Source organism: Lissotriton helveticus, chromosome 2_2 (genome assembly GCF_964261635.1).
Source record: "Lissotriton helveticus chromosome 2_2, aLisHel1.1, whole genome shotgun sequence".
Taxonomy (NCBI): domain Eukaryota; kingdom Metazoa; phylum Chordata; class Amphibia; order Caudata; family Salamandridae; genus Lissotriton; species Lissotriton helveticus.
Window position 1 is genome coordinate 188,953,940 of NC_136060.1, and position 16,279 is coordinate 188,970,218.

The window sequence follows — 16,279 nt, forward strand, 5'->3', positions numbered from 1 at the left end:
AGTCCGGGGTGCCCCTCTTTTGGAAGGGAGCAAGGGTCAGTCTGGAGCAACCAGACCAGCAGCAAAGATGCAAAGGTTCGTCGTCTAGGAGGTCACTAGCCAGCCGGCAAGTGACCAGACAACGCGTCGAGCAGCAAACAAGCAGAAGGGCCCCACGCAGATCTCGTGGATGCTGGAGGGCTGATCTTCGGTGCAGGGGCTGCTCGGGGCTGGGGCTTCTCAGTCCCCAAAGCACTTGGTCGAGTTTACCTCGGGAGTCGTGCTGTAAGCGAAGTGCAGTTTCTTTCAAGATGGCCGGTCCCACGTGTCTCGTCGCACCCACGGATCTCAGCTGCGCAGCAGATGTAGGTAGAGGTCGGAGAGGTCTGGGAATCCGGGTCTCGTCGGGCTCTGAAGTCTGGATCCTGGAAGGAGGACGACAAAGAGAAGCCGCTGGACGCTTCATGGTGCCTGCAGTTACAGGGTGGACACTCCTTGCCCACAAGGGAGATTTTCTTCAGTCTTCTGTGGAGCAGAACGTCGAAGTCCAAGGTTTCTTCTTGTAGAGTAGTTCAGGATTAATCTAACTTGGAATGGGACCAGCTCCTACCTTTATCCTGCTAAAGGGGGCTGCACTACTGACTAGGTCCCTCCCCTGGGTGGGACCAGGAAGGGGGGTGGTTACACCCCCTATCCTTTGTCCGGTTTCCAGCCAGAGCTGGGGCAGGGATGCCCCAGCAACTGGTTTGAACCGGTGTATGCACAGGGCACCTTGTGTGCCCCAGGCATGTCTCATTCCTTTCAGGCCTATCCTACCCAATACACAAAACCCTGTCTGGGGTGGTGCTAGCACCTCCCAAGGCAGGAAACCCTTTGTCCAAGCCGCCCTCGCTGGAAGGACTCCCAGCAGCAGGAGGTCAGACTTGTGTCTGTGGTGGCAGCATCCATTTTGTGATGCTGAGGCGCGAGTTAACTTTAACCGGGGTTCACAGTTACATACATGTCGTGTCCCTCTAGAAGGGTGGAATGCCACCCCTCGTCGCCAGAATTGGCGAGGGGGTAGTATTCCAAATCGTATGACACCTTACTCGACATGTTTTGATAATGTTATACCAGAGTTAGCATTTAACCGCGAGGTTGATAATGCACTTAAGAGTATATGGTATAGCGTTATCATGGAACAGCTATTAGGACTTGGTTCCGCAAGCTGCAAATGGGCTCAGCTCATGCCAGAGCACCATATCACATAATTCCAAGCACTCTGCCTTCAGGATTGATAAGGCCTTCCATAGGAGTGACTGATAGGAATATATGTGTCCATTTTAGGGTTAGATATAGGTATACTATATCTACAGCAAAGGGGTATTACACCACCTTGCCCCAGCTGTCATGCAGCCAGTTGTGTCAGTTTTAGATGGCCAGCCAGGGGTGGCATAATACATGCTTCAGCCCCTGGTAGGCCCTGGGTACACCTATGCCCTGGGTACAGGGACTAATAAGGTGGCCCAGTACCAATTGGTAAATGCACCTAAAGTACATGGTTGTCAATTTAGAGAGAGAACAGCTAGGCTGTGGGTCTGATTAGCAGGCCCACAGCCAGGGAAAGTCGTAAACCAGTGAAGCAAAAAGCAAAAACCAGGGGTGACCATGGGATTGCAGACCCCACTCTCCTACACTTGTCCTCCTGATCTTTTTTGGGGACAAGAAAGTATCTTGAGTAGACTCCCTTTCCCCTTTGAGAGGGAGGAACTTCCTCTACAGCTCTTTTTTGTAGGAGGACTGCCACTTCTCTGCGGAGCAAGCTCAGCTGGTGAGGGCAAGAGGTCTTTGGCGGAATGCTTTTCGGGGGCGCCCGGAAACGTAGCCTGTATCCATTGCGCAGTATATTCAGCACCCACTGATCTTTTGTGATGCTGACCCACTCTGTCAGGAGTTGCGAAGCACTTCCTCCCACTGGAGTGGGCAACGGCGCCAGAGGAAGCCACTGATCAAGCCTTTCCTCCTCTCGTGGTGGTAGAGGACTGCTGGTGACCTCCTCTACCTCTGTTGGATTTGCCTCGGAACTGGGATTTTCCTTGGTTCTTATTCTGGGACCACTGAGGGGTTTGAACCCTCTGTTGAGCCCCTCTCCCCCTGTTGGTCTTAAAGCGGCGTTTGAACTCTTTTTTCTTCTCCAAACCCACCGCTTTCACCGTATCCAGTTCAGTCTTCATACGGGTCATCTCTTCATCTGCATGTTCTCCGAAGAGAGAGGAGCCCGAAAAGGGAAGATTAAGGATGCGATGCTGAGCATCCGGCTTCAGCCCTGTGAGGCGCAACCAAGCCGACCTTCTGGCACAAACCCCATGCGAGTAGGAATGTGCCGCAAGCACTGCACCATCCGCTGCTGTGCTTATCAACTGGTTCGCCACCAAACATCCTTCTGTCATAGTTTCTTCGAAGTCCTTCTGATCTTCCTTTGGCAGTTTGGACTTGAACCTCTCCATGGAGTCCCATAAGGCTCTGTCGTATATACCCAGCAGTGCGGCCGCACTGGAGACCTTCAGCGAGGAGGCAGCTGAATTGCAAACTTTGCGACCCCACGAATCCTGAGATTTGCTGTCCTTATCTGGTGGGACTGAAGAGGAAGCAGCAACTGCATGCGTCTTCCTCGCCGCTGCCACTATCACAGAGTCTGCTGGAGGGTCAGATTTTACAAAAACTGGGTCAGAAGAAGCTGGTTTGTATTTCTTCTGTATGCGGCTGGCACCGCTCTGATGGCTGCCGGGGTTAGGAAAACGTCCTTGACCGGATCCATAATTCCCGGGACTAAAGGCAGCAGTGGACGAGAGATAGATTTTTTGTGCAAAGTTTAAAAAATGACTGTCGTAGTAACCTGGGGGACAGACATTTCAATGCTCAGTTTCTGAGCTCCTCTTTGCAGGACATCCAGATAAGTACCGATGTCATCGACTGGAGAGGAGCTGGAAGTAGGACTATCCGTCAACGTGGGAGAGTAATCCCTTTTGGAAGACCTGGTCGAAGAAGTAGAGGAAGTAGACGGAGTTCTTCGATGTTTACGGTGAGCACCGTGCCTCCTCTCACGTGACCTTCTTGGGTGCTCTTCCCTTCTAGGAGAGCGAGATCTAATCGGATCCTGTCTTCTTGGTGAACGAGATCTGACAGGATCTTCTCTGGGAGATCGGGATCTCACCGGATTTTCCCTTCTGGGAGAGTGAGATCTGATTGGTCTTCTCACAGGTGATTTTCTGGGAGGACTACGCCTGTCCACTTCATCCACCAGTCTCTGGAGAGGAGATCTGTGCTGCGGATTGGCATACTCATGCATTGTGAAGTAGAATGGCGTGAAGCTGACTCCGTAACCATGATCACAGAATTGTTTGACGAGGATCGAGCCCTTTCCGAATGTCTCGATGTCGAATGTTCTGGCGTCGTACGTTTTTCTCTCGACGCCGAATGCTTTCGGTGAGTCGGCGGATCCAGCAATCTCGACCTCGAATGCCTCGACGGCGATCGATGCGAGGATCTATGGTCTCTCGACGTCGAGTGGTGATGACCAGCCGTCGACGGAGCCCTCTGTCTCGACGTCGAACGGCGATGACCAGCCGTCGACTGAGCCCTCTGTCTCGGCGTCGAACGGCGATGACCAGCCGTCGACGGAGCCCTCTGTCTCGACATCGAATGTCTGTGCGACGACGGCGGAGGGGTATTGGTCACCCTCGACGCCGAACGTTGACGAAACGTCGACAGAGACTGCGTCCTCGACGCCGATCGACGTTTTACTGTCGACGACGGAGGGGTCTTGGTCCTCGACGCCGAACGTCGTTTTTTAGACAACGGCGGAGGGGTCACACTTCTCGACGCCGGTCGCCGCCTGGATGACGACGGCGGAGGAGTGACCTCCCTCGACGCCGATCGTCGCCCGGTTGACGACGGCGGAGGGGCCTTGGATCTTGACGCCGACCGTCGCCCGGTTGACGGCGGCGGAGTCACATTTCTCGACGCCGGTCGTCGCCCGGTTGACGACGGCGGAGGGGATTTCGACGACAGAGCTGGATCCTTCGACGTCGTCGACGTACCTGGTCTTCTTTTCGACGGCGAGCCCGCCGTCTACGGTAGTTTTGACGATGAATGACCCACCGGTGGCTCTTTCCTCAGCGCCAAGCCTGACGCTGAAGCTGAAGGGTGAGAAGACTTCTCTTTTGTAGATCTTCTAGCCTTCTTGGAGCCCTTCTTCACCGGAGACCTTCCTCTGGATGACCTGTGAACCAGGCCATAGATGCGAATTCTCTCCCTGTCTTTGAGAGTTCTTCCTGACAGGTGCTGCAGTGAGGACAGGTGCCTGGATATGTTCTTCAGGCAGACACAGGATACAAACTTCGTGGTTGTCTGATTTTGCCTTCTTGTTGCCACAAGAAGGGCATTTGTCAAAAAGTGAAGGCATTCTCAGCTAAAAATGCTCACTAAACTGACTAAAAAAGACAGTTTATTACTTGACTTGATGTAAAATGTCAAAGTAATTAGAGAAAGTTGTTAAGATGAAGTAAATTTCTGTCAGAAAACAGAAAATTAGTGGAGCTGTGTTACCAGGATCCTTCCTGAAGGAGCCGGAAAGAACAACTGACCTAACTGTCACCCCTGAGGCATGATGGGATACCGGGGGTCATGGGTGCCTTAAAGGCACGGTGTCAGTTTTTTTGTATACAGCTACAGGTTAGCTTTTCAGTCTTTTTAGACTGTGTATTTGCAATGCAGCCTGGGAGCTTTCTATGCTTTCAGGGTGTTATAAGAATTTCTGCTGCTGCCTAAGCACTAAAACAGTTTCTAAACAATCTTTTGTGTTGTTTCTCATGTTTCTAATGCATATTATTCATGTATGGTGGAAATTCTTCACAGCATATTCCAGCTCTGATGTGATTTGGCTGCTATTGCATGTTTTTATATATATGTATATATATATATATATATATATATATATATATATATATATATATATATATATATATATATATATATGAGTATATATATATGTGGGGCACATATAATATAGTGTTTCCGGGTTCCCGCGCATGGGCGGGAATATTTTAATGCTTATGACTTTGATGAGGATCCCCTGGAAGAGAACTCCATATACTCTGCTTCTTGCAACCAGCAAATTGGTCGTGGTCTACAGACTCATTGACACTACAATGCCACACCATCCACTTTATCTTCCTTCTTTATTCAACCCTGCTGAGACATGGCTTCATTTTGTATACGGACTTCCCACCATCTTTATTTTCATTTTCGTAGTTCATCTAGAAGTTTAGTCTCTGTGTTGTAGTCTGTGCTTTATTGCTGCCAGAGCATGCAGAATAATGGACTTTGAACTGAGAAATACTGTGGACAAGAAACAGTTCACCGGCAATAGACACAACTTGTCCACTTGTACTATTTAAAAAATGGCCACAGTCGTTAACATGTTAAGAATGTTGTTCAGAATAACGAATAAAGAAAATGGTTTCAAAACAACAATGTCACCACTGGTTTCAGATGCTAATCAATTTACTACACCCAGGGAAGAAACAGGGAGCTACCGGATCCCTCCTCCATCCACCTCAAGTTGAGAAACACAGGGTACAGGCAAACAAGCAAAGGTTTCAATTCCATGATCTTGGACACACTTCATAAGTCCCTGCTCCTTTATCTTTTGAGAGAATTAAATGGAGAGTTTCAACTGATATGCCAAAATAACGCTAATTTTTCCAGAATAAAACTAAATAACCATTTGGATAGACATATTTACAGCCAGGAAATGCAATGAGTGCAAAAAAAATCAAACACCAAGAAAAGAACATTGAATGAGCTAATCGGAAATTACACTTTGGTAATTCAACTGACACATTAGGAAAATGCTAGTAAGATTTGGGTTCAATGGGTGGATAGCTGGAAGGGAAACAAATGGACTAGGCTTGAGTTTCTTAAAGGGTCCAAAATGTCAGGCTGGTGCGGGGTGGGGTGGGGAGGTTCACAACATGTGAAGCTTTGTACAAGAATCTATCCCTGATGAGGTGTCCCAAATTGAAATGCAAAATATAGATCATAATATTTTATCTGTAGGGCTTCTTGGCGAATACTTGCACTTAGGGAAATAAAAATTTGGCAATTGAGTGCAATCCTAAAAATGTAGCATTCATCATACAAGAGGGGTTTCTTTTTAACTTGCACCATTTTATGGATATTTTTGATACTGTATTGGCTGGAAAGAGATCAGTGGAAGTCCAACCTTCCCAAGAGGGTAGTGAAGGCCAATAGATATGGCTGTATATCTGCATAGAGGTTAAAATCTTTGCCATCATTAATACGTTCATCATGCCTGCTGCCTCCTCTAACAACATCATCCTCATAAGACCATTTCAAATGCTCTCAGAGTTCTTCTGTAACAAGATCACATCCACAAGCAGCAACATTGACCCTCAACTAGACTCAGTCACCCTCGCTACTTATCTACCCAACTTGTCCGCAGAACTGACCCTAACCACGTGATTAACAGTCTCCACAAATGTGATTGTTACTACCATAAAGTCCATCTACTACGGGGCCACATCCCACCCCTGGCCTCACCATGCCTTCACCAAAGCACTCAGAGCCATCAGTTAAGCTCTTCTCGGAAACATGCCACAATCACTACTCTGCTCAAGAAACCTTCTGCGGACCCAGCCTCTATCACCAGCTACAGACAGATCTCTCTCCTGTATCCAGCAAAGCTCCTTAAGAAGCTAATCAACAGATGCCTCACCGGTCACATCATCCACCACCAGCTCCTTAACACCAAGCTGTCCAGTTTCAGGTGCAACCATAGTACAGAAATAGTACTCATTGCTCCCACAGACGGCATTCACATGATCATGGACAGAGTAAACACGACAGCTCTCATCCTGTAGATCTCTCTGCAATCTTGAAAAAGACCTTTCAGCCCATTCCCACCAGACACCAGATTGGCATCCAAGGACCTGCTCTCTGGTAGCTCTGCTCCTTCTTGACAAACAGAATGCAAGCTGTCAACCTGGCACCATACTCCTCACAAGCCCACAAACTCATCTACAGAGTGCCTCAAGGTTCATCGCTCAGCCCCAGCCTCTTTAACACTTACATGACCCCACTGGCCAATGTCATCAGTGCACACAACATCAACATACTCACCTACACTCAAGACATGAAGCTCATACTATCTCTCTCTGACAAGACTGCCTACACAAGGAACCAGTTCACCACCTGCTTTGCCGAATCAGCCCTCTGGATGAAGGCCAACTGTCTTAAATTCAACACCAATAAGAAAGAAGTGGAGATCTTCAGAAAGAACACCTTGCCATGGGACACTACCTGCTGACCGGCCGACTTGGGACCCACACCAACCCCCAGCCACCAAGCCAGGAACCTTGGGATCATCATGGACAACAAGCTGGACATTATGACAAGGCAAATCAATGATGTCACTGCATACTGTTTCCACCCCCTAAAGATGCTGAGGAAACACTTCAAATGGCCCCCAAACAACACTTGAAAAATATCAGTCATACCCTCATCGTCAGCAAGCTGGACTATAGGAACACCCTCTAAGCTGGAATCACTAAGCAACTCAGATGACCACAAACCATCCAGAACTGAACAGCAAGACTCATCCTCATCCTCCCATGCAGAATACACATCACATCTCATATCAGAGGGCTCCAGTGTCTCCTGATGCACAAACGTGCTTAGCTCAAACTCCCCACTCACATTTTACTGCGCAACATTGGCAGTGCCTACCTGAACAGCCACATCTCCTTCAATCAACCATCCAGAAACCTCCTCTCCTCCAGAATCCAAGCATCCGCCGAAACAAGGCTGGAGCTGGACCCTTCTCATACATCACCCCTGAAGCGAGAATCAGCCTCCCACTACACATCAGAACCTACTCCACACTTCTTGAGTTCCGCAAGAAGTTGAAGGCCCGGCTTTTCAAAAAACCACCCGCCATAGGCAAGTCTTGGCACACACACCTGCCCAGCACCAGGATATCCTCTTATGTGGTAGTGCACTTTACAAATGACCTTAACATAACATGAGCCAGCTTCACAGTTGGCAATATGTCAATCTGTCCATCAGTCAGCTTAAACCAGGGCTTACAGTATGTAAAAAAGTGCATCTTGCTGCCTGGACAACTAATGGGGCCACCTCACACTCTTCCTGGGAGCACAAGAACAGCCCCACCCTGACCATTGTCATTCTGTAAGCCGGCTAATTGATACATACAGAATGACAATGGGGCAGTCTGGGCTGTTAAAGCATGTGGTAGCCTCCTCCCGCCTCAATGTACAGCAGAGCATTCTGTCAGATGGAGAAAAGGTAAAATGTCCATGCTGCAACTTGAGAATACAGTTTATATAAAGAAGTCTGTAAAACAGGTAAATAAGAACGTGCTATAGTTCTTTCGCTGTCTCATCATTTTAGAACTGACACATTTTCAAATTATATTCAACAAAGCCACGATTGCTGTTTTTTAGGTCTCGCCTGTCGATGCGCATGCGCATCGAGCTTGCGAGACTATTAGGGCTTAACCACTCTTTAACTAACTTGCAAGGAATCGTGGCGATTCCTTGCAGTGCCTGTGACTTTTAAGCTCAATGCGCATGCTCATTGAGCTTAAAAGCGCGTGCACATCAGTTCCCTCAGCCGCACTCCAGTCCCCTGCTGCTTTCACACCCTCTCCCCGCTCCGCCCCCTCCCCTGCCCGCCGTGTCGCATTTCTCCTCCCCCTCCCCTTATCTGCCTTTCCCTCCGTCTTGTTTTTTTTTTTTAGCCGCTCCGCCCCCTCCCCTGCCCGCCGTGTCGCATTTCTTTTCTCCTCTTTGCTCCTCCAGCAGTTCTCTGTCACCTTTCCTTCTCTCCTCCCTTGTCCACCTTTTCATTGTTTTTGCCCACCTCTCCTCCAGTTGAACTCTGTCACTAGCTCCTTTCAGCCCCTTCTCATTCCAGTGTTTTCGGGTCCCATCTCATGCTTGGGGTTAAGCTCCCTTTGCCTGCAAATGCACGGGAAAACGGACAGACACGCACCAGGAAACACCACACAGACGCAGTACAAGCATTGATTAATCACTCGCACACATCACGTTTTACTCCTTTGCTAGTGTTCTCGTTGTTTACATCAGAAAGAAACAGACCTTAAAACGATTGAATAATTGACAGAATCCTCAAATATTGTTAATTCCATTGAAGTCTAGTGAAAACGCTGCTCGAAGATGATATGTTGCTAAAATTACCGTAACAAAATCAATCCACTCACTGTAATATTCTTAATGTAATTGTATGTGCTAGCACCAGAAGGTATGGAGTGAAATTACTTAACTTGTGAGTAAACATATTTGTTCACACACTCTCCCCGCTCCGCCCCCTCCCCTGCCCGCCGTGTCGCATTTCTCCTCCCCCCTCCCCTTATCTGCCTTTCCCTCCGTCTTGTTTTTTTTTTTACCCGCTCCGCCCCCTCCCCTGCCCGCCGTGTCGCATTTCTTTTCTCCTCTTTCCTCCTCCAGCAGTTCTCTGTCACCTTTCCTTCTCTCCTCCCTTGTCCACCTTTTCATTGTTTTTGCCCACCTCTCCTCCAGTTGAACTCTGTCACTAGCTCCTTTCAGCCCCTTCTCATTCCAGTGTTTTCGGGTCCCATCTCATGCTTGTTATAAAGGGGCTGCCAAAATGCGGACACTCCTCAACCCTCTGCTTCACATGAGACTCTGCGGCTCTCCTGGGACAATAAACCACTCCAGAACAAACATGGAGTTGTCATACGCGGCCATCTATCTCAATTAAAGGCCACATAGCTTCTCTAACCTCTAGGAAAATCTAGCCCTGCTATTTAATTTTGGTGCGGGATTACTGTGTAAAGAAGGTTTGCATAACGTCTCATCTGACTAACTAGTGCTTTAGTTTAGCATTGTATGTGTTTTCATAGGCTTGTGTGTATGTCCTTTAATGCATGTGCATGCTTGTCTTTTTCTGTTCAGTTCCCGTGTCAGTGTGTGCTTACCTGGATTTCCGTTTGTCTAATTTATGTGGCCTTTGTCAACGAGGCAATCCGCTACTCTGTCCAACGTTTATGAAGACGAGACACTCAACCACGCAATGCCACTCACACACACAACGCCACTCACACACACAACGCCACTCACACACGCAACGCCACTCACCCACGCGACGCCACTCACCCACGCAACGCCACTCACCCACGCAACGCCACTCAGCCCCGCAACGCCACTCAGCCACGCAACGCCACTCAGCCACGCAACGCCACTCACACACGCACCGCCACTCACACACGCACCGCCACTCAACCCCGCAACGCCACTCAACCACGCAACGCCACTCAACCACGCAACGCCACTCAACCACGCAACGCCACTCACACACGCAACGCCACTCACACACGCAACGCCACTCACACACGCAACGCCACTCACCCACGCAACGCCACTCAACCACACAACGCCACTCACCCACGCAATGCCACTCACCCACGCAACGCCACTCAGCCACGCAACGCCACTCACACACGCAACGCCACTCACACATGCAACGCCACTCACACACGCAACGCCACTCACACAGGCAATGCCACTCATCCACGCAACACCACTCACACATGCAACGCCACTCAACAACGCAACGCCACTCAACCACGCAACGCCACTCACACATGCAACGCCACTCACACACGCAACGCCACTGAAACAACAGCGCCACTCAAACAACAGCGCCACTCACACACGCAACGCCACTCACACACGCAACGCCACTCACACACGCAACGCCACTCACACAAACAACGCCACTCACACAAACAACGCCACTCATCCACGCAACGCCACTCATCCACGCAACGCCACTCATCCACGCAACGCCACTCATCCACGCAACGCCACTCATCTATTTGCAAAACGAAAAATGTTAAACTCTTCTATTGCGAGACCTATTGCATTTTCAATGCTTGTTATTTTAAGCAACTAACAACTATTGACGAAGCCAATAGTCCTGGCTTGTTGTTGGTGTAATGATACTTGCTGTATTATACATCTGGATGCAGTGACAGAAACAGCATAATACCAGTCAGGCGGAACACTATGCTAAGCACAGATTTTTAGCCAAGGTGTTTCAAGCCACGCCCTTAATTATATAGAACAGCCCCTTTGAAGAGACCCCCCACAATTTTTTTTACCCCACTAGAAGCCCGGGAAACAACACCATATCACAGTCACCTCACGTCCTGGCACTGTGCATCGTGCATGACTCATGACTTCTAAGTTTTTAGATTGCCTATGTGCAGAGGCATAGTGAACCCTCCCCCACCCCACCCCTTGCTTTAGGAACTACAGTGAGGGTGAAGTTCTTGATGGGGCTCTTCTGTCTGCAACTCTGCAGACAAAGGCTCAACTCATAATGTGAAAAGGTGGGTGAGTAAATAAGTGAAGGAATGTGTGAATGGCTGGATGGATTAGAAAAAGGATGAATGAAAGGGTGATAGATAATGAAAGAAAGGATGGATAGATGAGTGAGTGAGTGAGTGGAAGGATGGATGAGAGAAAAAGTAAATAGATGGATGCATGGGTGGAAGGGTGGATGGATGGGTAAAAGGGTGGATGGGTGAGTAAAAGGATGGATGGATGGATGAGTGAAAGGGTAGATGATTGGCAAGTGAACTGTTGGATGGATGAGTGAAATGATGGATGGATTGATGAATTGATAAATGAAAGGATGGATATGGATGGATGGATGAGTGAAAGGGTGGATGTAACGATTGATGAGTGAGTGAAGGTGGTAGAAAGAAATGATGGATAGATGAGTGAAGAAGTGAAAGGGTGGATGGATGAGAGAACGGATGGATGAGTGAAAGGATGGATGAGTAATAGGGTCAATGGATGGATTCATGAGTAGATGGGTGGGTGGGTGGAAGGATGGATGGATAAGTGAAAGGGGGATGGAGAGAGAAAGGGAGGATGAATGATTGAATGGGTGGAAGGATAAGAGGCTGGAAGGATGAGTGAATAGATGGATAGGTGGAAGAGTTGATTGATGAGTGTACGGATGGATGGGGTGAAAGGGAGGATTTATGAATAATGGATGGATAAATGAAAGGGTGGATGGAGGGATGGATGAGTGAAATGATGGATGGAAGGATACATGGTGGATAGGTTTTCAAATGGTTGAATATGTTTGGATATATATGGGCACACAGATGGAAGGACAGAATGAATGGTGAAAGACCGAATGATAGATAAAAGAATGATTACACCTTGTGTAGCACCCATTATCTTAAGTAACATTTCCTTTGCATTGACTTTCACATTTATATGAGTCATTGCCTCGATATGTTGTGTGTGTGATATAACGCACTCCGACACCCAGCCCTACATACTTGGGATGAGTAACACTATAAAAGAAATTAAATACACATGAGAGAGGGCATATGTGAAAAGGAGGGTCACCAATAGAAGGTGTAGCAAGGCCGGACCTGCCGGATCGGGCATCGGATGTTTCCCTCGGAGGCTAGAAAGCGGCGGGGCGGTTTTGTTACTGGTGGCTGGCACTGCAAAGTTCCTTGTATATCCAGTAGTTTACAATCAACAAGCAAAGCGGCCTCACTTATATTCAGGTGTGATTCACCTTTGTCTGGTGACTAATACCTGCTGGAGTGAGATGAAAGTTTTGAATCGTCTAAGGTAGCAAGTTGTGGGAATACTGAAAAACCATGAAGTGCACTATTGTCTCAACCTAATATGAACTTATTTTGACTTGCACTTAAGTGGTTGTCTATATACTTACTTTTATACTATTGAGCGACCTCCTCTGACGTGTCTGTAAAACGTACCTTTTTACTCGAAGTTTTGTCTTGAATTTTGACCTCCTGTTCTGAATTTCTGTCCTGAAGTTTGACCCTTTGTCTTGAATTTTTACACTCACCATCCTGAATTTGCACCCATGCCAGTTGGTCACCGTAGAGCCACTTCCTAAAGAGTAGTGAATTCCAAACCTCTGTTGTGAGCCAAGGTAAGGGTTTTGGTTGAAAGGATTCTACTTTCTATCCTTCTTCTGTCATAGGGAGCTGTTCAATGGTATTTGAGTAAGTGCACACTGCATGTGCAACTGAATTTTTCCTGTTCCAATCAAACAGTATGCACATCTGAGTAGCCGGATAGACGGGTGCCTCATTCAGAAACTGTGCGGGAACATTCCCCATCCACGATAAAATTGCCATTGTCAGCTTTTTGTTTTATTTATTGTAATTGTATATGTTGAAATGTAGTGCCTGCACACTAAGGCAGTTACTGGCTTATCTCATCCCATGTAAACACTAGCCTTGTCCCTGAGTATTGCTAGTCATGTCAGGATTATCACATCCATGTGCAGCAACATTGACCCTCAACCAGACCCTGTCACCCTAGGCGTGGGTTCTCACCACATAAATGTCCCTCTTTTCCTTTGAAGATCCCAAAACTTCGCTTTAGGGATAGATACTGGCAAAACAGAAATAAAGTAGTCTAGGAACTATGTTGAGATGTGTGCCCTTTTCGAACATGTTGGCAAAAAGATTGCTCTAGTATTAAGATGCTGGCAAGCTTGAATTCGTAATAAAATGACTAATTGCTGAAATAATAATAAAAAGATTTTCGAAAAATACATTTCTGTTCCCATTAAATTTATAGTTTGCGATAATTGCATGAAAATTTCAAAGTTTGAATTTATGAAGGACGGAAATAAACAGTTAGAATTAGAAGATTCTAAAAGTGGCACATAGCAAAATATATATTACATACATTGTACAACTAAACAACATGCATTGGAAAATACAGCCTAGCTAGACCATTACAAAAGACATGACAGCTTTAATTGACTCGTGACTTACAGGACAGTAGACAAAGCCATCACTTTTTTCATCAATGAAAACTAATCTGGTCCCCGAGGGATCTGGGAAAACTTTTCTCACGCCAACCGTATGCCGATATTCATTCACATACTGCCAGTCTTCTATGTAGAAATACTGAATAACTCCAGTCTTATGAAAAAGAAAAGAGATACATCATATTAAATTAACACATAGAAAAGATGGGAATACATGCCACACAAAAAAAACTTGGAAACTAACCAATATAATGTCTTAGTTTTGAAAAGGGGTTATTTAAAAAAAAAAACACAAAAAAAACATGTCTGCTACAAAATAGATTGTATCGAGAACATATTGATAACAAATCCGCAAGTGAACATAGTTTGATACCATTTAGTTCTCCTAAGAGTCAGAATAGTTAAGGCCGCTGTTAGCAATATCTAGTGAGAAGGTACAATTTATGCAGGCCATCGAAAGGCTATTAAAAGTATTTAGAAGAGTAACAGCTGAAACATCCGGCTTCCTGCCTGCATCTGTAACTCCAGACCTGTTCATGAGCTGCAGAGGAGGCACACTGCAGTGCTCCCTGGCCGTTGGCCTCCCTATAAGCAAGTTCTTTTGTAGTGGAAATGACGGTGTTTTACGTATACTCAAGGGCAGCTGTAGGCGAGCGGAGAGGGAGTGGCGGAAGGTGTATGACAGCGGGAAGAAGGCTGTGTATCTCGCTGCCGTTAAAGCTTACCACCGTGCTATATGTCGGGCCCGGGCAGCTTTTTACGCGGCGGAGTTTGGCAATAGCCTTAACCCTTCTAAAACCATCTTTAAAGTGGTAAAGGACCTTGTGGCAAAACGAGCCCCGGCCATAACAACGAGTTCCATCGTGCATTGTGAGGCCCTTGCCCGGTTCTTTTTAGGAAAAGTTCAAAACATCTATTCAACTTTTTCGGATACTAGGTTACCGGCAGGTACTCCACGCAACTTTGGCGGACATTTTCTGCTTCAGGTGCTACCCCTGTTGACACCCGAGGGCTTTACCATCTTGGCGCAGCAGGTGAAATCCGGGTCGCCCGCTGATCCGCTTAAGCCAGCCCTTTTCAGAGACCAGTTGTTTGTGGGGCGTACCTCGGTACTCTCCCTGATTAACATCTCACTGGCCTCAGGTACGGTTCCAACAAGCTGGAAGCGGGCTGTGGTTTCTCCTATTTTAAAGAAACCCTCTTTGGACCCGGAAAAGCCGGAAAACTACCGGCCTATTTCCCTGCTCCCCTGGCCGACCAAAGTCGTAGAGGCCCACGTGAACAAGGTTCTTTCCAACCACCTCACTTGCGCCAACATCTTAGACCCCACCCAGAACGGGTTTCGTGCTGGGCACAGCACGGAAACCGCCCTTCTCACCATGGCTGAACATCTCCGCACAGTGATGGATGCAGGACAGACGGCGGCGCTGGTATTATTAGATCTAAGCGCCGCCTTCGATACTGTCTCTCATTCCATCCTGTTGCACCGCCTGGAGGAGATTGGAGTGGGGGGGTCCGCCCTCCAGTGGTTCCAGTCCTTCCTCGATGGTCGTCTCTTCTGCGTGGCGATTGCGCCGTTCCAGTCCAGTTTCCATCCTCTGAAACAGGGAGTGCCGCAGGGATCCTCGCTGAGCCCCACGTTGTTCAATCTTTACGTGAGACCGCTAGCTGAGGTTGTCAGGCAGTGGGGTATGACAATGGTGTCATACGCCGATGACACCCAGCTAGCGGTTACGATCAACGGGGATGCGGACCAGGATGCCCCCAGGTTTCAGAGTGGACTCAGAGCGGTGGCAAGGTGGATGAAGGCCAACTGCCTCCAGCTCAACGCGAAGAAGACCGAGATCATGATCGTCGGTAGAAGGGCAGATCTCTGGGGGGACAGGTGGTGGCCTTCGGAGCTTGGGCCGGCCCCCCGTCCGGTGACAGAATTAAAAAACTTGGGAGTGTGGATGGATCCCACTCTCAGCTTTGTGGGGCACACGAAGAAAACAGCAGCTTGCTGTTTTGGAATTCTCCGGGCTTTGCGACCAGTTCTGAAGTTTTTCGATTCTAATACACGGCAGTTGGTTATCCAGGCGACTGTTACATCGCGCCTGGACTATGCCAGCTCTCTACTGGTTGGCGCTAACTTGGCCGAAGTCACCCGCCTCCAACGAGTGCAGAACGCGGCTGCCAGAGCCATCGTTGGTCTTCCCAGATCCTGCCCTGTTTCCGGCACTCTGAAAGCGCTGCACTGGCTGCCGGTCAGAGCAAGAATCCAGTTTAAAGTGCTGTGCCTGTCTTTTAAGATCCTAAAGGGCACGGCCCCTCTAACTCTTACGGGTCTTCTGTCCTGGTATGTCCCCACCCGTCACCTGAGATCCTTGGGCCAAGCTCTTGCCATCACTCC

General features: G+C 48.0%; 1 protein-coding gene across 2 annotated transcripts in view; it reads right to left on the minus strand.

Moving 5' to 3' along the window:
* The window catches only part of WDR19 (WD repeat domain 19), a 740,406-nt gene that overhangs the window by 582,841 nt on the left and 141,286 nt on the right, over positions 1-16,279 (minus strand). For both annotated transcript variants that reach the window (XM_078678329.1, XM_078678328.1), the window contains exon 15: positions 13,892-14,041. In XM_078678329.1, coding sequence (XP_078534455.1) covers positions 13,892-14,041 — 150 coding nt within the window. The remainder of the gene's footprint in view (positions 1-13,891; positions 14,042-16,279) is intronic.